Raw genomic sequence first — 19,948 nt, forward strand, 5'->3', positions numbered from 1 at the left:
GCAGGCGGCGGCCAGGGCACCGAGAGTGCGGCGCCGCCCGAGGCCGCGTATCGGGGCAGGCGGTCGGGCAGCCGCTCTGCCGGAGGGACGCGCGCCGCGGCGGGCGGGCGGCAGAGCGGCCGCAGGCCCGGCCGCCCAGAGCGCAAAGGCAAAAGGCGCGTTTCCAGGCCCGCAGCGTGAGGCTGGGCTGGCCCCTCCCCTCGCCCCGGCCTTCGCGGCTGCCCGACGGCTCCGCGGGGCCGGGCTGCGGGCCGCTGTCCGCGCTGAGGGCCCGCGTCTGCCGCTGGAAGGCGGGGCTGGGACGGGGCGGAGCGGAACGGTCCGCGCCCGAGGAACGGCCACGCTGAGGGGGATCGGCGGCCGCGCGCCGCCGCCAGGCCTGCCGGGAGCCCCGCCCCCGCGGCCGCCCCGGCCCCGCCCCCCGCGGCCGCCCCGCCCCCGCGGCCGCCCCAGCCGGGAGCCGCCCGCCCCAACGCGCCCTCACGTCATCCCGTCCCTCGCTCTCGCGCGCGCGCTCTGCGCCTTCGCGCCGCGGCTGCATTTGGACCTGCAGAGCCGCCGTCGTCCCCCGTCGCCCCAGCCTGGCGGCCGGCCCGGCAGCTAGCGGCGGGAGCTCCGCCTCTGCGGGCGGCGGCGGGATGCGGTCTGTTAGCTACGTGCAGTGCGTGGCGCTCGACTTCGGCGGCAGCCTCTTCCCGCACGCCATCTGCCTGGGGGATGCCGACAACGACGCGGTCCGGAGGCGGGGGTGGTGCTGTGGGCCTGCGCGGGCGGGCGGTGCGGGGCCGGCGGGGCGGTGGCCGGGCCGGCGGGGCGGGGCGGCGCGGGCTCCGCCCTCGCGTGGCCGCGGCGACCCCGGGGCAGGCTCAGCCCCGCCGCGGGGCTCGGGCGGGCCCGTTGCAGCAGGCCGCGGGGGGAGTGCTGGGCCCGGTTTGGGTGGCGCCCTGGAGTGAACCCAGCAGTGGGCCGCCGCGATGCCCGGGGGCCTGCCGCGCACGGGGGGCGAGGCAGCCGGGCTTGGTCGGCCTGGGGAGCACCCGGGGGCACCGCAGGGCTACCCGCAGCCGCCGCCCGGCCGCTCTCGGAGATGAGCAGCGGCAGGGCAAGGGGCAGCAGTCGCAGGTGGTAGCGGAGGAAGCTAAAACGGGGTGGGAGGAAGCACCGAGAGGATGGTGCCTGGAGGGGGTGGTGGGGCTTGCGCCCTTGGGGGGACTCGGAGCTCGACGTGCGCTTGAGCAGTGTCAGAGATGCAGGGCTTGGATCAGATGGCCCCCAGAGGTGCCTTGTAAACTGAACATTTCAGTGATTCTGGGCTGCAGCTGGTCAGTGCTTCCGTCACCATTAGACATGCTAGGCACCCTTGGCATGGGCCCTGGATAATGTATAGCTAGTAGGGAGGTTAACTTTTGGTCCCAAAGAGAGACATGCTCTTCCTGTGGTGGTGGGGATAGAGAGGTGTGGGAAAATGCTTTGCTGGGGCACAGTGGATCACAAACAGGGTAGAGCCAAGTTTGAATGTCTCTTGACCTGTATGATGGATGGATGTGCATCGGGAATGTTGCTGCCAGCCCCACAAATGGTTGTTTCTGATGGGTCTGATTTGTCTGCAACTAGGAAGAGGTTAAGCTAACCTCTTCCTATATGTAAAATATGTAAGCTGTGCCTTCTTCTCCTCAACAGTCAAATCTTATTACAGCCATATACTGCTATCCTGTAAAGTATCATGGCTAGCAATGCAGTGGATGATAAAACAAATTTTCCCATAAGAAGTTGTGTTATGTGGGGTAACGTGTGCAGGGAGTTACAAAATGCACACAGAGGCATGATGCAGGAGATGGGATAGTAGGAGTAGGCTCATCAGACGGGGTTGCTGGTGATTTTTGGCAGTCGTCTTTAAAGAAATAATCACCATTCTGAAAGACCTTTACCCCTTCATCAGTGAGATTGAACATCCAGTGTAAATCTATTGTAAGTGTTCTTGCAGCCTGTTCCTGGATTATTACATTTTCCTCATTGCCATCATCTTCCTCGGGTGGTTCAAGAAAGATCAAGTCAATCTAGGTTCAATCTAGGTTGAAGGATGGAAGACAGGGTGATGACGATGATGATTAGCAGAGCAGAATGTTAACAGTCAGTGACACAACTCTGAAACAATGGCTAGAGAAGCAGTGGGTAATGGGATGTTGCTCTCCAGCTCTTTTATCTGCGGGAGTAAAATTAGGGCTTTTATTTTTTCCCAGACCGTCTCTATGGATTATAGGCTGTCTCTTTAACTCTTGTTTTGCTTTGCTCCTCCTTCCCACAGAGTGATTTTTAGACACAAATTCTGTAATTATTGCTGTGTGGGAATACTGTTACTGTAATTGTGAATTTCTACTTACTAACCCAATTCTCTTGTACAGCTGAATGAGCTAGTGGTGGGAGACACCAATGGGAAACTTTACGTTTACAAGAATGATGACAGCAAACCCTGGGCTGTGCGATCTTGCCAAGGAATGGTCAGTTCTTGACAAAATTTTTAAATGGTTGGGCCCTTTGGTGTATGTGCAGCCAGCTGTCCTTGATCACTGCCTAGGAATATGTAGGCCAGAGGGGAACGGCAGCCAGAACTGGTTCTGATGAGTTTCATGTAGTTATGCAAGACGCTGCTTTTGCCCACAGCTAGCCCCATGGGCGAGAAGTGATGAGCAAAGTACTGCACAAACACAGGAACTGGGCTTCTGTCCCACCTTGACCGTGCTCCCTCACACTGTGGATTTTGCCCCAGGGCTCTGGGCAGTTGTGTGGCAGATGTGTTTCTGTCCCTGACACTGCCCTCTTTGTCCTTGAAAAGGCTGCTTAGAGTTCAAGAGATGGTTTATGAGAGTGGAGGGGGTAGGGCAGAGGCTTATCCTAAAGTGCTGTTTTGGGTTGTCTTCTCTCATGTATGGCCTTCTTTTCTCTTGCAGCTCACATGTGTTGGTGTGGGAGATGTATGCAATAAAGGAAAGGTAAGAGCAGACAAACTCTTCCCAGTTGTGTCTGTAGGGCATGTGGGAGGTGCTTAGGAGATTAGGGTCATGTGGAGGAGGACAGGTTGGAGGTGCTTTCCCTCCAGGATCTGCCCTTGTTCATAGAGTTTTAGCACTACTGTTTTAAAACTGTTCTTCTGTTTACATATAACCTGTATCTGTCTGTGAGCCGTATGCAGGTTTTGGTGAGCAAGGAAATCCATCGTATCTTCAGAAAGCACTATTGATTTGCATGTCCCCCTGTGTGAGTGCCACAAGGCTTTGGTGGTTTGAGGGTTGCTCCTTTTCCTCACTGGCTTTTGCCCTGTTCTGTGCTGGTCCCTGCTGTGGGCCATGGCCCTTCTGCCACTTGGCTGTGTGCATTTAAGGTCATCTAAACAAGACTGAGACACAGAATAGTCTAGACTCCAAGCAAATTCCACTGGGTCTAATATGACTCCTTTTGCTGGATTGCTATTTCTGGGGGTTAAACCGGGACCACTGAGTCCAAAAGTCCCAGTTTAGGCACCCTGCCTAAAATACTGTAGCTGTGTGTGCTCCAGTGGGGAGCAGAGCTGAAGTGAGCATTGAGAAAGTCACATATTGTTTGGGAATTGTATGCACGCGTCAGCTTGATATCCTAGTCTGACAAGGATGAACAAGAAGTTTGAACCCTGCAGTACCTGAGTAGTTTGTATGCTGGCCAAAACCCTCCTGTTCCCTCCGTAGCAGTCATTGATCTTGATGGATCTACCCTCGGATCTTCCCTCGCCCTGCTGTGGGACAGCTTCTGCAGTTCTTAAAAGAGGAAAAATCAAAAGGTTTTTCTCTTCGCTCTTAGAATCTCGTGGTGGCGGTGAGTGCAGAAGGCTGGTTTCATCTTTTTGACCTGACTTCTCCAACTTCAAAACACCCAGATGCTTCAGGCCACCATGAGTTGGCAGCAGCAGAAGAGCAGAAGCCAGTGTTCAAGCAGCACATTCCTGCCAACACCAAGGTCATGCTGATCAGTGATATTGGTGAGCCGGGAAGCTGGTGTGGGAGTGCAGGGTGAGGGAGTTTGTGGGTATGGCGGGGGGGGGGGGGGGAAGAGAAGGTGCATGGGACTCACAGAAGGAAATTACTATCTTGCTGAAACAGGTGCTCTAACAAACCACAGCCGAGTCATGGAGGAGAGAAGCAGGAACTTCAGGAATTTTCCTGAAGTGCAAATTCTCATTACAGGATTGGGATCCTCAGGGATGCTAGTGGTTGGGGGTCTTGGGGCTATGAAAGCCTGAGAGAGCTCATCTGTCTCCTTATATTCCCTGCAGATGGAGATGGGAAGTGTGAGTTGGTGGTGGGTTACACTGACAGGGTGGTACGTGCCTTCCGCTGGGAGGACTTGTCAGAGAATTCAGACCATGTCTCTGGGCAGCTGGTCCTGTTGAAGAAATGGCTGCTAGAAGGTCAGGTAAGGAAACAGGATGCTCAGAGCAGAACTCATCATACAGTCTTCAAGAGGTGGCTCTCCCAAGGGAAGAAGCACAAAATCTGAGTCGTATGAACAAAGCAATTGTTGTGTTGATGGCCTGAAAGGAGATTCACCCAGTGGTTGTCCTGTGCATGCAAAGCAGCTGGTGGGTTGATCTGGGAAACAGTCAGTTGCTCTCGCCCAACTACAGAGCATTAGTGGAAAATACTAGTGTGTTCTTAAGTGGCTTTTGGTAGGGAAACATAACCTTTTACTGTAACTTCGACATTTTGCTTCTAGCTAAATTTGTTCATCTCCTGCTCAGCTCTATCAGAAGATCTGCCATAGTCAAGTTCAGGTACAGTGAACCCTTCTGAGGTGTTTAAAGTTCTCAGTTCGACGCTGTCCATGTTTTTCCTCTGCCAGTATAGGTGGACAGCCTCTCTGTGAACCCAGGCCCTGATGGCTCACCAGAGATGATGGTGTCTCAGCCAGGCTGCGGTTATGCCATTCTGCTGTGCACCTGGGACTCTGAGCAGCAGGCCTCGACAGAGGGAAGAGACAACTCTGCCCCAAGCAGGTGAAGAGCGTTACTGCATGGGATAGATGAGGAGATTCTGCTGTAGATGCCTGTCACAAGGGGGCACCACCACACCACCTTTCGGGGGTGGGGTGGGGTGCTGTTATTTGTCCTTGCTTCAGTGATCCGGTGTGCTGCCGAGAATTCATGACTTAAGCCCACCTGCATCCAGGCTTCCATGAACACTCTTCATGCCTCTGTCACAAAGATGAATACTACTGCTTTCCTTGTATCCCACTCTCTTCTCCTGCGGTTCATCAAGGAGAGTGGCAAAACCAGCCCACTGAGGGGGGCAGTTCTGGGGCCTTAGGCAGGGAGATGAGTGACCTAGATCTCCAGAGAAAGAGTAGTAGGCAATCTGATAACCTATCTAATGGTGGGAAGGGTAGCAACGGAAAGGCTGGGCCAAGCCCAGTTAGTCTGAAGCCCAGGATGATGCTTTGGGTTCATTCACTTGTTTCTTCCAGGTGAGGTAATTGGAGGTTTTCCTAATGAGACACCTGGCAGCCAGTACTGTAAATCACAACCACAGCAATCGGGATGAGCAGTGAGGTTATTGTCCTTGGTGCTGGAGGGACCCTTCTGGGGAATTCAGGTGCTTCAGTGGTGTTCTGTGAGACTTTAAGGCAGACCCAGAAAACTGCTGCAGGAGGGGAGCTAGGCAAGTCTCCTTGATGTCTTAGAAACCTTAGTGGAATGGTACCCTCCTAGCCAGAAGCCAGGCCCAGGCATGATCTCTGACCAACCTTTTCAACGCCAGGCAGACACTTCCTGAGTGAAAAGCAGCCAGGCTTACATGACAGTAATGAGAAAAATTGTCTTTTTTTCTCCCTGACTGGAATACATGTTTTACTGACTTCTTTCTTTCTTTCTAGCTCTCCAGTTTTCTGATGTCAAATCATTCTGGTTTTGTTTTTTAAACATTAGCGAATTCCTGTCAAACCTGGGGAGGCATGTATTCTTTTCCTTGGTCTTTACCATTAAAGGCCTAACCTGTGCACAAACTCTATCACTCTCTGGATTTGTAGAGCCTTGGAGTACACTGCTCTTGAGACTGTTCTGGCACAGTCCCAGGCATGGTCCTCTAACCTTTCCCTGATGTTTGTCTCTCTTTTCCCTAGTGAGGCCCCTATTCGAGATGTTATTCTACACCAAACATCTGGACGGATTCACAACAAGAATGTTTCCACTCATCTAATTGGTAGCATTGGCCGAGGTGAGAGATTAGGAGCTTGGGGTCTCTGGCCCAACAGTTGCCCCTGGTAGTTTTTCAATGTGTCAGTCCAGCATGAAATCAGATTTCCCGTGGTTGAAAAATAACAGTGGGAGGCAGCTGCAAGAACAGAGGGAACTCGGCTTCTGTTAGCCAGCTCCCAAAGACAGACAGCTGGATATTTGCATTTGAACTTTTTATAGCCTTTGTCCTTCCCTAAGTAGCTCTTACTCTTCACTTAGCACAACAGTTTCTCTGCAGCCTCCACTGGCTCGCATTTAGTCATCCTGAATGGCTGTCATGCCTTGCTCCTACAGATGCCCTTGATCTTTGCTTTTGCATGGCTGCAGCTTATGCCCTCTTTTTATTCCCTAGATGCATCTCTTCCTTTCCACAGCCTCATCTTTATTCTTGCTTTTGTGCTTTTCAGCATTTGATTCCCAATACCTGGCAGCTATATCCTGCTCTTCCTTCACCTATGCAGTCCCAGCCTCTCCAGAGCTGCTTCTATATTTCATTTATATCACTGTTCTGTCTCCTTTCAATGTATTCTGTTCAGCTGTTGTATCTAAAGTCTCCACAGCTGCTGGCGCCTCTCAGCCCTGACACACTACTGTTGTGTCCAGACTCTTCTTACACACTGCCACTGCTTCTCTTGTGTAACTGCTTTGTGCTCTGACCTGTGCCTGGTGCACCTGCTGAACCCTGTTTTGGTACCTATGGAGAATAAGCAGCTTTCACTCCCCCTTGGAGCATGTGGGCATAATACAAAAAGGCAGAAAATTCCCAATGCAGATCACTTTCTCTTGTCTGCAGCTGGCTGGAATCCAGCTGCATTTGCTCTGTCCAAGTATTACCCCCTGCAGTGCTGTCTGAGAATGATTTAGGCTGTCCAATGTAATTAGAGCTGGGGGAGAAGAGCAATCCACTGAAACCCCTCCTCTTCCTCTTTCCAGAGTACCCTTCCTCCCCAGTTCCTAAGCTTGTCATGTTTTCAGCATCTTGGATGCTGCTGTGAGGAACATGGTCAACAGAGCATGAAATCAATTATTTCACTGCATACAAAGCCTTGCATCTAATGAGAGATTTCTGTGAAAAATGAAGGCACACAGAATAAGTGATGAAGAGAAGGTTGTGAAAAGCTCACTGATGCTGGACCATCAGTAATGAAACAGCTGAAGAGTGCCATGCTGACCAGTTTGTAAGGGGGACACAGCAGATCTTTTGGATCAGAGCCTGCCTGGATGAATGTCAGCTAGGGGCAATAGAGCACTCAACCAGCTGACTGTTTGCTTTAGGCTGATCTGTGGAAATAGGGTAGTCTGTGTCCTGGGAGTGTGCAGGGTGTTGTAGCTTGGAGCTGTCTGTGGGCAGTGGAGGTAGGCTTGCAGTATTATGTCATTCTGGGGAAACTGCCTATTTGCTTTCAGCTCTTCTGGCTTGTCCCTGACTGCCAGGTTTCCTGGGTTCCTGCAGACTTCAGGCAGCCAGTGTCTCTCCTACTTTGTCACTGAAAGGATTAAATGCAGCTGTAGTTGAATACAGCTCCAGTCCTCCCCCACCAAGTGTGTTATCACTTTCAAAACCTGACCTTCCATGTCTTTTCTGACTGGTAGCTAGGTAGAGAGTGTACTGAAGGGCTGAAGCAGCCTGGTGGTCAGGGGAGTCTCCTCTTCAGATGTAACTAGTCACATTTGTCAGTGCTGTCCTGCACACAACTGTGATGCACAGGCTTTGGAGAGGATACTGCTTGCAGGAAGTTCACAGCTGTATAAGCATAGCCCAGGAAAGCCAGGGCTGAGTGTGTAGATGAGCATGAAGGCACATGTCTAATCTGCTCATAAAACAAGGGCTCTCTAGCATTTGACCAGTGTTTGCTGGGAGAGGATCACAGCTTCTGTGCAGTTTTGCTGTAGTGAAAACAATAGAGTTGGCAGCATGATCTCCACAGACTCATTCAGGAGTTGCCATGGAGGCACTTTTGTGCTAATGTGACTGACGCTTTGTCCTTCTGGCAGGACCTCTCTTTTTTTTTTTTCCCCTTGCACCTTCCCAGAACAGCTGAAGGCCATGTTCCTGTCCTTGAAAGAAACAGTGAGGGTGTAGTTGTAATACTTTTGGTTGGCTTCAGCTGTTCTTCACTTTGTCCCTTGTGATGGTCCTGCCTGGAGAGGATTTCTGGAGCCTGGAGAAGTTGTGATGCAGTCCTCTAAAATCGGAACTGCCATGGGCCTGGAAGTGCATGACTCCTAGGAGCAGCCAGTAGAGCCAGACATGCCTATATCAGTGCAAACCAAAGGTCTTGGGTTTTGAGATGCCAGTGCCCTACAAATAAAAGCCAGCATGAAGTACGATCGGTTGCAAGAATCTGCAGATACCTGCTAAGTAAAGTGTCAAGGCTGGGCAAAAAAGGAGGCAGGATGGATTAGCTTGTTTTGGATCTTTTTTTTAGGAGAGGGAGGAGACAATGCTCATAAAACGGCACCAACTCCTGTAATTCTTTTCTGCACTTACAGGCTGCTCCAGTGAGAACAGTGGCTCAGGTCTCTTTGCCCTCTGTACCCTGGATGGTAAGTCCTACCACTGTCCTGGAAAAAAGGCCTGTGGGGCAGCCAAGGCCTGTCACTAATTCAAAGCAGGGAACCAGGGGCTCAGTTGCTTTTGGTTTTGAAAGAAGGGGGAACTGGGCTTCAGAAACACTTCCTGGCTTAGGCAAGAGCATTTGACTCAGATTCCTTCTACTGACATATCTTATATGAAGGCATGAAATCTAAGACAGGAGCCAAGGTAAGAGTTATCACTGTGAGCAAGTCCCCCATAAACCAGGTGTGTGATAACATGGCTGTATCTGAGGATATGATGAAACATATTGAAGCTGAGCCTGTCTTTCTGTTCCTTGCTGAATTGGGCCTGATATTACACAGGCTTGCTTTCTCCAGGAAACCTGTTGTGTTTTCTATCTGTTACTAATACCTGCCTTTCTCTCTCCCCTGGTACAGTCTATTCATCTGTGGATTTCAAAGGATTTTACAAACATTAATAACTTGTATGGTCCTGTGGCCTGTGGGGATAGAAGTATTAAAGCCGTGCTGCAACAAGCAGCTGGGAAAATGAAGAGGCTAGGTCATTGGCCCAAAGGCACACTGAAAGCTTGAGATGGAGAGTGAGACTAGAACTTTCATCTGCTGACTCCTAAGTTGCTTGCTTACCCAATGGTCAAACAACTGTTTGAGATGTCAGTTCAACAGTGCCATTCATGTAGACAGGAGCCTCTAAACCACAGCAGAGATGTGTCCTTGTACTTGAAGGGACTTGGGTTGTTCCCAAAAGCAGTGAAGGAAATGATGCTGGAACTTGAGTATTGGTAGAGAGGAGCTGGCCTCACACAGACCTGGAGCCAGGTTCTTCTGCTGTGCCCCTGACTGAGAAGTGATAGGACAGGCTGCAATAGGACTGAATCTAATGACCTGAACACAGGGTTTCTGTCCAATACCCAACAGTGTGGAGACAAGATGCTGTGCTTCTCTCTTCCCAGATAGGCAGCCTGGCCTGTTTGGGCCAGATGTCCACCTGCCCAATGATGTCCTGCTAGGGAATTTCCAGTTATTCTTTGGGCCTGAACTCTGAAGCTTCTGCATCTGGCAAGGCTTTCTGCCTCACTATGGTTCACTCATGAGCCTTACCAAGGCTAGAGGGCACTGTGAGGATAGATTCATGTTTATGTTCCACTCTCTCATGGCCACACTTCCCCCCTGCCCCTCCAGTACTATCGCAGTATCTCTGGATGATAGAAAAATGGTATGTGAGATAAATGTCCAGTATGGTTTTAGTAGGCAAGAGGCCATGCCTGTGCTATTAGCCAGCCAGCTCTCAACTGATACCTGTCAACATGCTGTCCTGAGATCACATGATCTGTGGGACATGGTAAGAAGCTTCTAGTTTATGCACCGTTTCATGTGAGATGGGTTAATGAACTGTACTTTGGAACCCTGTTTTGGGCAGTTTTCTTCTTGTCTTAGAGCACAATCCAATTAGCAGGGCTGCTGCCATTTTTCCTCTCTGTTTCCAGTTACTGATGACAAGATAATGGACTGCTGTCCTTCCCAGAACTGAGACTGTTATCTATTATCAACCACAGCCTGTACCATGGGCCTAGCCCTCTGCCTGCAGACCCTAAGTGTTGATGGAATGTGCAGGGCCCAGTCTTAGCAAACATCTTGCTCCCTTTTAATATTTTCAAGACAATCTTTTCTTTTTTTTTCCCCCCTTCAGGGACATTGAAACTCATGGAGGGAGCAGACAAGCTGCTCTGGTCTGTGCAGGTTGATCACCAGCTGTTTGCTCTGGAAAAGCTGGATGTTACTGTGAGTGTCTGTGAGTAGGGCTGGGAGGGATGAAGACAAAAACTCAACATGGTTTTGTGTATATGAATTTAGGAAGGGCAGAGGGAGGATGACTCAGCTGAAAAAGGCTGGGATTATCTCAGGATGACACACAGAGTGCTTTGACTGCTGGTGTGTTCTGCACTCATGTCAGCCTGTCCACCTGCAAGAGCTTGAGCTGTGTCTGCCTGTTTGACCTAGTGAGCCCAGCATCCTGCTATGAACTTTTTTGTCCCCCAGCTGCTCTTTTATCTTATTGCAAAGTTGAATGGTTTTGCACACTGCTAATACCCTGATTGTTTGCAAGCTCTTATGATACACAAGGATTACTACAGAGAAGAGAGACATGATCTCCAAGTGCAAAAAGACTGGACAAGTGCAAAATGTCTGAACAAGATGTCACTTTTGGAAGTCTTGTCCAGACATTAGCATTCTGTCTCTGAACAAGCAGGAAGGATTCTTGACTCCCTCCAGGAATAGTTGACATCAGTGCTAATACACAATCTTACGGTTCCTGCAGGGCAATGGGCATGAGGAAGTGATTGCCTGTGCGTGGGATGGTCAGACGTATATCATCGACCACAATCGGACTGTTGCCAGATTTCAAGCAGATGAGAATGTCAGTGCCTTCTGTGCAGGTGGGGAGCCTGACTGCAAAGCCAGCCCTCACAGCATTTCTCCCTCAAGGCTACTACTCCCCTCTGGGAGTCCTGGAATCCTTTGTCTGTCTGCAGTGGGGAATAATTTCCCTGTGTGTATACTGTGGAAGGTCCAGCTAGTCTTTCCTCTGGTGGCATCTGGGAAAAGTAGGGCTGAGAGGAGGTGATGCTGAGGTTTGTCTGTGATGGTTTGGGGTTTTTTCCTGTCCTTTTTGGGAGTGCTACAGTGGTCTCTTGTCTTCCCCACTGCTTTTTTAATTTGCAGACTTCTAACCTGTTCTCAAGTGGAGATAAGAAGCCTCATGGAACCAGCCTGAGCCTTGGCTTTGCTCAGTCCCCTCTCTGAGACCTGCAAGAAGCAGTTTGCAAATCCCCAAGCTCCATGCATTAGTAACAGTTTACAGACACTTTCTTGGATTGTCTCAGAGGGACTTAATATACCCAAGTCCATGTCTGTGCCCCTCTCCCCAGGTGGTTGCTGCTTTCTGCTAACATCTTTGGTACCTCATCATGAGAAGTTACCTATTTGCTTTCTCTGTCCTTTTGGAAGTAGTTAGATCTCCACACTTTTGCTTTCTGCAGGCCTCTATGCATGCAAAGGAGGAAGCAACAGCCCCTGCCTGGTTTATGTCAGCTTCAATCAGAAGATCGACATCTACTGGGATGTGCAGCTGGAGAGAATGGAGTCCACCAACCTGTTGAAAATCCTGGATTGTGACCCAGAGTTTGGAAATCTCCTGCAGCAGCTGGGTGTGGGTGAGTGCAGAAAGGGTGAAGGATGTACAGGAAAAAAGAGAGGAAAGGCTGCTGGCAGGTGATGTGCTGGGAACTAGAGTTCCAGCTGCTTCTTGAGGAAGAGGGGCTTTCATACTGCCTGTTGAGAATCCCCAACAACTTTTTCTCTTTTCTGTAGAAAGAGGCGACGTTTCTGCTGTCAAAGATCTGATTCACAAAACGCTGTATTTTCCTGAGAAACGGCAGCAGAGCAGCCCCTCGAAGTGTCAGGACCCTGCTGGAACAGACTCCTCTGCCTCCTACACTGTCATCCAGGATCCCTTATAACAAGTCACATAGAGGCTGACATCTTTAATATCAGCACAGACTCTTCTCTGACTGGAATGGGGCATCTAATGAAGATGAGACTATTCTTTTCCCATCTCTGTCAGAGCTTCCAGACAGCTAAGGGTGTACAGGCTGGGTTCTGTGCTTGGCTGTAGGCTTGAGTGAAGGTGGTGGGTTGATTTGCTTTTAGCTGAGGAAGCTATCAGAACAGGAGGAGTCCAGGGTCCTGCTCATTGGCCTTCCATTGCCAGTTTCCATGTTCTCTGCTAGCTAAAGAGCTTTATGGGTGACTGTGAAGGAGCTCTGAGGATATAGATGGAGAGAATAGCTGAGCTCAGTCTCTGTTTTGGCCTATTCTTACAACTGCTCTAGTGATTACTTCTGAGTTCTTACCAGGATCACAGTGCAGGAACTGCAGACGGAGGATTTGAGTTAGGGAGCAGGCAAGGGCTTCTCTCCCATTTAGGTGTGTTTTTAAAGTAGACCCAGGCATTCTTTGCCTTTGCTCTGCTGCTGCTCTTCTGCCAAGCAGTTTCTCACAAACCACCTCCTGTTCTGAGGAGCTGGAGACATGCATGAGAAGAACAACAACTTGGGCTAATAAGGTGTCGAGAGGTAACAGCTCCAGCAAACCCCAGCTGTACTTGAGAGGCATTGCTTGTCTCCATCTTCTTTGGCAGGGTGATCCCAGAGATGGCTGTGACTTAGCAAAGCAGCTGTGCACTGGGCAATAAGAGGAATCTGTCTTAACCATGGATCTGTGGTGCAGTGAGAGCTTGGCCATTCCATAATAAGTAGTGGAAATGCCTCTTGTTATGGAGAGTGCCATGCTATTTTGAGTCCTGCACAACTTAAAAGTGGTGGACTGGAGGCAATGCTCCACTTGCTGGTATGCAGAGTCTGGAAGAGGCCATTGCTCACCGTGGCTGCTCATAGGCAAAGGCCCAGGCAGGAACCTTTCCACATGCTGCTGGTGTTCTGCTTTTTCCCATCTCAGCTTGCCCTTTGCCTAACTCAGCTTAGGATAGGAGCAGCAGGCTCACCTGCTGTTTTGCATCTATTATCTTCTCTCACTTGTGTGATGTTTTATTGGACATGCATAATGGATGGAGCTGCCCCTTCACGCTGCCTGAGTCAGAGGAAATATAACTCAGTGATCTCTCTTTAGCAAATGGTAACATTTAAAGATCCTGCAGGCTGTTGAAAACCTGCTGTTCTATGCTCTGCAGAACATCCAAGGGCAGCTCTAACTGGGAGAAAGAACTTTATACAAAGGAGTGTCTTGCCCTTGGGTCAAAAGGACTGTTGTTGAAGGAGCCCTATGTGGTAGAAGAGCAGGATCTTTACATAATAAGCCCTAGCTTTTCTTTGTAATTTCCATCCATAGATTTATGTAAGCTTTATAGAGGACAGCTTCTATCCTCTGTGTTTGATAGCTGTGGAAGTTGAAGCAGGGAGCAGTGAAATGGTATGACCTGCTCTGTACCAGCGAGCTTGCTTCTCAGATCACTCTGTCTTCTGACTCTGTAACTACAGTGGAAGTTTCTTTCCATTTTAATGACCTCACTGAGAAGCATTTTTAAATGTTTCCTTGTCATACTAGGTGCTTGTGTACAACTGGACCCTTCAGGCAGGACCTCTCAAGTCGTAATAGTGCTTTAGCAACAGTGGTGTTCAGAGCAGCAGGGCTTGAGTTTGTCAGCTATGGAGAGCTGATAGCGTAGGGACCATCTACTGATGGGCTAAATCAAGGAGTTGTCTTGAAGCTTGTCAGCTCTGGACTGTAACCTCAAGAAATTGTCAGCTCTCAGAAGCTGAGGTATACAGGCACCCATCCCATTGGGCAATCGCCACTGCTTCTGGCAAATTAGTGTGACCCCTTGGGCTCTCATCAGTCTCATAGTCCTTTCCTAATGAGGGTGAGTCTTCTTGGGGCTATTCACTTAGGTCACAGTATATTGGTTCTTGCTACTTCCAGGTTTCTGTTTCCCAAAACCTAAAGCTGCTCTTTCTGATCACCAGAACAAGTAAGGATTCTCCCTTTTCTCCCTTCAGGTGTAGTAGTAGCAGTTGCTACTCTTATCTCAACCCCTTGGGGGCCAGCTGAGTTGGGGAGAAGCAGATGTCCCTACAGGTGGGGTGAACAGTTTGGTTTCACTGGATTCTGAGAGAATTTCTGCCTAGCCCTGTTGCTACCTGATTTTAATCTTGCACTTCAAAATCAGTGGAACTGACACGAAGAGGGACCACAGCAGAGCAGGACTCTGCAGAGCAGTTTCCAGAAGCATACGACAGAGATTACATTGTAGCAATGTCCCTGAACACGCCTGTGTCTTGGCATATGCTGTTCTTCTACTTAAGGTTGTGTATTTTCTTGTCCTGCTTCCCCCCTCCCCCCACCCCAATTCTGAAAATAGTAATGCCTGAGTTTTCAGTCGTGGCTCACACAACCTGACGTGTGTTGCTGCACAGATGATGGGCTCTTCTGCTGTGTGTGCTTTGACAAAAACAGATGGAGTCCTACCACAACTTGTGCCTGCCATCGCCCCACTCAATGTTGTTTGGCTTTGGTGGGGCAGGTGTTCCCCGCAGAAGTACTCTCTCTCTTGAACCACTGCTGGAACCCCAGAAGTTAGTCCAGCAATTGCTTGGAGCATTTTATTTGCCTGAGAGTCGGGCCAGGCTGAGCTAATCTGGTAGCTGGGTGTTACAGGCTATTGCAGTGCTACTATATTGTAATTATTCTTAAGGCCTAACAGGAAAACAGGATTGTCTACACTCATAACAGAGAACAACTCAACGCTGTCTGTCCATGCCAAATATAAACCTTTATTAGCAACACAAGCGCAAGGGGAATACAAATGGTTGTATGACTGAAACTGTTTTATGCAAAACAAACTTTGCCATACAGGTCAAATGATTTCCAAGGAAGGAAGGTCAAACTGATCCACTGTTGGACTGTTAATTATTCAGAAGAAACAGGAAAGGGTTAATGAGGGAGAGATTACATTTTCCTAAGAACCCTCTTTAAAAGAAAATGGGGCAAAACTAATGCAAATGTTGGACAGGGCAACCTGTGCAACCTAGCCCTCTTCTCTTGTCGGCCTGAGGATAACATTGCTGTGTGCTGTGCAAGTCCAGGCATGCTGCATTGTGGAAAGCAGAGGTGAGAAGATATGGATGCTACAGATCATCTGTTCCCCAAAACTCTACAGCTCTTAAAACCATTTGAGAGGAAAAATAGTAATGTTTGAGGGTTTCCCCTGACAGTTTTATGTTGCTTGCAGCATGTAACTTGCAGGTGCATTTTGCTCCTGTGCCCCTTGTGCACAAAGGAAAATCAAAACTGTCTACAGAAGAATTAATTGAAACTTCTGTACTGTTCCTTGGTCAAAAGATGACTTTCCTTCTTTTTTCATGCCCTGAACTCCAAAGTGACAATAGACTGGCTACAGTCAATACTTCCTGAAGTCAGGCTTCAGGATACTTCCACTGGCAACAATTTTCTGTGAAGTATACATCTACTTGGAGAAGGGGGCATGTAGGTTCTGTGTCTGGACTGATGAAGTTGCATTACATTTTCATTGTAACTCGTTGCCTGTTTGTCCTTGCCAGCCAACACAAGCCACAGAGTTGGAATTAGAAGTTGTTCTTCCCATGCAGCAGGAAATGTTGTTTGCTGCATCCTATGCAGTAGCAGATTGGCATACCCACTGGTGCCAGGAGGCTTTTCGACAGGGCAAGATTTGCAAGACACGTTTGTATGTCCCAGTGCCAGCACACAGCAAGTGAGGAGTCCAACAGCATTCTCAGACACTGAGGGCATTTGCAGATAAATAATTCATGGCTTTGGTTGTGATACTCAGTTTACCATCAAGAAAATAAAGGGAAAGGGTTTTATTTTCCTGAGACATAGTAAACCCACTGGCTGTCCCTGCTCTCATTTTTATGATCTCTTTGCTGAATGTTGTTATTTCTATAACTCTTCGGGTATATCCTGGCATTTGCCAGTGGAGTCTCTTGAAAGGAGGACTGACTGCAAACATATGTAGGTGGCTCAGTGGTCTTCAGTTCCATAACTCACCCGCTAGTAGTGAAAGCAGGAGCAGCCCTCTGGGAATACGGATGGCTGGAGCTCCTATTCCATTCAAAACCAAGTGACCCCAAGCTCCTGGAAATGGTCCTGATTATGGCTTCAGTAGAGTGCATGTTCTCGGGATAGGTTTACCTCTTGCACATAGGCCTTGGAAGGGGCCTCAGAAGTCCATCTCCCCATCCCCAGGCAGGTTCAGCCACGCATATGTCACACCTGCCATGTAACAATGGTGTCTTTGTTCCAAAGACTTGCTGTGACAGACACTTCCCTGCAGACTGTTTCACAACTGCTGTGTCCACTCTACTGGAAAGTAGCCCTAGTAGGAGCTGCCCACCAAGGTGGTTCAGAGAGATTATCCCTAAAATAACAACATTCCATTGTCTGTATTGAAGGGATGGGCCTCATCATAAGGAAGCCAGTGTTGGACACATACAGGATGTGCCTATGTCCTGCTCTGAGGTGGCAGTTTGTACTAAATTTCTACTTTCCATATGAAAGCATTAGCATTTTTTTATCTCCAGTGGAAAAGACCTTTAGATAGCTTCTTCCTTGTCCTTGTCCCCCAAAAGCAATAGAGATGACTGGAATTGGGGGTAGGGAAGTGTATCTGTATAATAGGCTTTTCCAAAACTACAATTGAGACAGTCTTCGGCTTTGCCAACCCACTTAAAAATTACTTACTGGGCTCCCTAACGTAGGAAGACTTTTTAAAATTACCATGTTTGTAGATGGGGTTAAGTTTGCTTCTTTGAGATGTTGTAAGCCCTGTTTTATAATCACATATTTTAAAGCTGAGATTTCTGTCTTTCACAATGGAAGCTGGGATTCCCATGTAATGACAGAAAAATACTGGTCTTTGGAGAAAACACCAGTCTGGGCAAGAACTTAGAATACATGTGTTAAGGTCAGTAACAACATGTCATTTAATGCCAAGGAACTTTGGGATATGGAAGCCCACCAGGAGTTCTGTTTGATGATGAGGAAACCAGGTACTGACACTGTAGGTTTAGACTGTGATTTAGGGGAATGAGTTGAAGTGAGGTGTCAGCCATTGGTGTTATGACCTGCAGTTCTCATTTAGTCATATAAATGTTTTTTTCTGTAAGTTCTGCCTGCAACAAAACTTGATGGGGAGGTTCCAGGATAACTGTTGGCAACAGCTTCCTCAATGTCTGAGGGGAAGAGACCTTTACTGTGTGGACCTGCATGTTCAACTGACACGGACAGGAGGAAGGTGAAAAGCATGTCTTCTGCTCTGGAGCTGATTTCACAGCTGAAAAGAAGAGCTCTCACACGCTAATTTAGCACTTGCTTGGAAACATCCTCTCTGTGACTGACAAGTGGCACAGTCTACATTTACACATGCAATTGTTAAGAACAAAGAGGAAAGGCCGGCAAGATAGTGGCACAATGTGAGAGAGTATTAGCAACCAGGGTACAGGAAAGTGTTAAAAGGATTATCTAAGAAGGCAAGAATTCCTTTTGGAAGAAGCAAATTTGACACTTACCAGTGTGGAAGAATGAATGAATTATTTGCTTGGGGGAAGGTAAGGAGCATGCAAAGAAGCATTCATTATGCAGAGAAGAGAGGGACAGACAGGGCTGGTGATTTTCACCTACTATAGCACATTAATTCGCAGAGGAACCTGAACTATTGGTGATTTGAGAAATGAGGCATGTGAATCAGAAAAGCTTCAGAAGGACTGGAGGATGTTCTGAAGGTAAGCAAAGGTAGAGTTATCCCAAGACTGACATGTAAGAACAGCACCTGGTGAATTCCAACAGCAGCTAGTGTGCAAGTATCTGCAGGGCTGTAAGTGACAGGCACTAGTGAAAATAGAATTGTCAACTCAAAGATGTGCCAATTTTCTGTAAGATCCCATCCAGCACTCTTTATATCATTGAAAAGATTCCTACTGGCTTCATTCTGAGTTCAGGAAGACTCCTACTCCCCTATACCCTCACCCTAGCTAGAGTCCAGCTTCAAAATGGACACCTGCCAAGCATGGCTCTCACACAGAAGTGGCCAGGACTGAAAGGTGTTGCTAGCCCTCCCCTTCCCTTGGCAGCCCCTTCACAGCCCCACCAACACTGGAGCTCTGCGCTTGCTCTACCACCGAACTCTCACCTACCCCCTGACCCTCACCAGAACCCAGCTTGAAAATGCACACCCACCACCTAGGGCTCCCACACAGAAGTGGCCAGGAGCGAAAGCTGTTAGTGGCCCTCACCTTCCCTTGGCAGCCACTTGTGCCCACCAGCAAAGCCTGACAAAAGATGTCAGACACTCTGGAAGGCATCAGAGACCTGCCTGGCCATCAGCAAAGCCCAGCAAAAGCCCTGGGGTGCTTTGGAGGGAAGCAGGGTCCCTTGCGGACCTAGCAAAGCCTGGCAAAAGCCCTGGGGCACTCTGGAAGGCAGCAGGGCCCCTTGCAGGCTTCCGCAAAGCCTGGCTAAAGCTTTGGGGCACTCTGGAGAGAAGCAGGGCCCCTTGCAGGCCAAGGCAAAACCCAGCAAAAGCCCTACGGCACTCTGGAGGGAAGCAGGCAGAAGCCCTTGTGGGCACTGTGAGGGACTGAAAGAGTTAATGTCTCAAACATTGTGGAGACATAAGGTACGATTTGCATGGTGACGCAAGTTGGCTACCATGGGATGGGGAGAGCTCTTCGGAGGAGAGACTAAAAGAGGTGTCTTGTGAGACACCAAAGGAGGTACTGTCTCAAACGTGGCGAGATCAGGTGCAGCCAGTCGGCTAGCACGGGAGGAGAAGAGCGCGTCGGAGGATGCGCAGTTACCGTATGTGGCCAGAGGACACACAGACTTTATCTAAGGAATGGGCCTGTGACCACCCAAAACTTGGGATGAAACTCCTTGCGACCACCCCCCTCCCCCAGCGCCTGCAAACTTTCGAGGACCAGAACAACATAAATCCTCATGGGCGTGACCTGAGGCAGGGACTAGAGTACAAAAAGGCACCCCCCCGCCCAGGGAACGGTGCGCGCCCATCACTGGAGGATTGGCACGTCTGTCATTGTCATCGTGGGATCCAGGGGTGGTGATATCTTTCCTTTTCTCTATCCTCCTCTCTTCTCTTTTCCTTTTCTTACTTCTCTCTTCCTCTACTCTTCCACTATATATATATATCCGGGTCTATGAGTTTGGGGTGAATTGTGATGGGTTGCCCGGAAAATAGCTCCATTGCCAAATTGCCTCTGTTCGTTCGTTGAGCTTGCTAGTTCGTTAAGTTTGTCAATTTGTCTAATTTGCCAGTTAATAAAGTTGCTAGTCAGACTGTTCCTCTGCGTCATTGTCGTGACTCTAGCGGCCCGCGGCTCTGTCGAGCAGAGATCGGCCTTTGTTGGTACACAAACCCGCGGGGAATCAAAAAGATTCACCCATCTCGCAACCCACCGAGTGGGTCGAGACATTAGTTTGGTGTCAGAAGTGGGATTCCCCGATGTGATCAGTGAGAGGAACAGGGAGGGAATATCGAGTCGAAAAGGGAGGACGTGA

At 49.2% G+C, this 19,948-nt stretch overlaps 1 protein-coding gene across 3 annotated transcripts; it reads left to right on the top strand.

The window, feature by feature from the left end:
* The first annotated feature begins 493 nt into the window (after positions 1–493).
* On the top strand, positions 494–19,731 carry ITFG2 (integrin alpha FG-GAP repeat containing 2). 3 transcript variants are annotated; one of them, XM_072878517.1, is made up of 12 exons: positions 495–734; positions 2,403–2,498; positions 2,949–2,990; positions 3,832–4,009; positions 4,304–4,443; positions 4,875–5,023; positions 6,145–6,239; positions 8,753–8,806; positions 10,509–10,600; positions 11,139–11,256; positions 11,860–12,033; positions 12,191–19,731. In XM_072878517.1, the coding sequence occupies exons 1-12, from the start codon at positions 639–641 to the stop codon at positions 12,337–12,339; spliced, it is 1,383 nt and encodes a 460-aa protein (XP_072734618.1). In that variant the 5' UTR covers positions 495–638; the 3' UTR covers positions 12,340–19,731. The 3 variants fall into 3 exon arrangements, with proteins under 3 accessions (XP_072734638.1, XP_072734618.1, XP_072734628.1); XM_072878527.1 differs by lacking the exon at positions 495–734 and adding an exon at positions 798–1,968; XM_072878537.1 differs by lacking the exons at positions 10,509–10,600; positions 11,139–11,256 and having other exon boundaries at positions 494–734.
* The last annotated feature ends 217 nt before the right edge of the window (positions 19,732–19,948 follow it).

The sequence above is a fragment of the Ciconia boyciana genome, chromosome 1 (assembly GCF_034638445.1).
Source record: "Ciconia boyciana chromosome 1, ASM3463844v1, whole genome shotgun sequence".
Taxonomy (NCBI): Eukaryota; Metazoa; Chordata; class Aves; order Ciconiiformes; family Ciconiidae; genus Ciconia; species Ciconia boyciana.

Excerpts from the sequence above, each read along its gene's own strand:
- ITFG2 (XM_072878517.1), top strand. The coding sequence starts at position 639 with ATGCGGTCTGTTAGCTACGTGCAGTGCGTGGCGCTCGACTTCGGCGGC. Across the intron at positions 2,991-3,831 it reads ATGTATGCAATAAAGGAAAG|AATCTCGTGGTGGCGGTGAG; the intron begins GTAAGAGCAGAC and ends CTTCGCTCTTAG. Across the intron at positions 12,034-12,190 it reads CCTGCAGCAGCTGGGTGTGG|AAAGAGGCGACGTTTCTGCT; the intron begins GTGAGTGCAGAA and ends TCTTTTCTGTAG.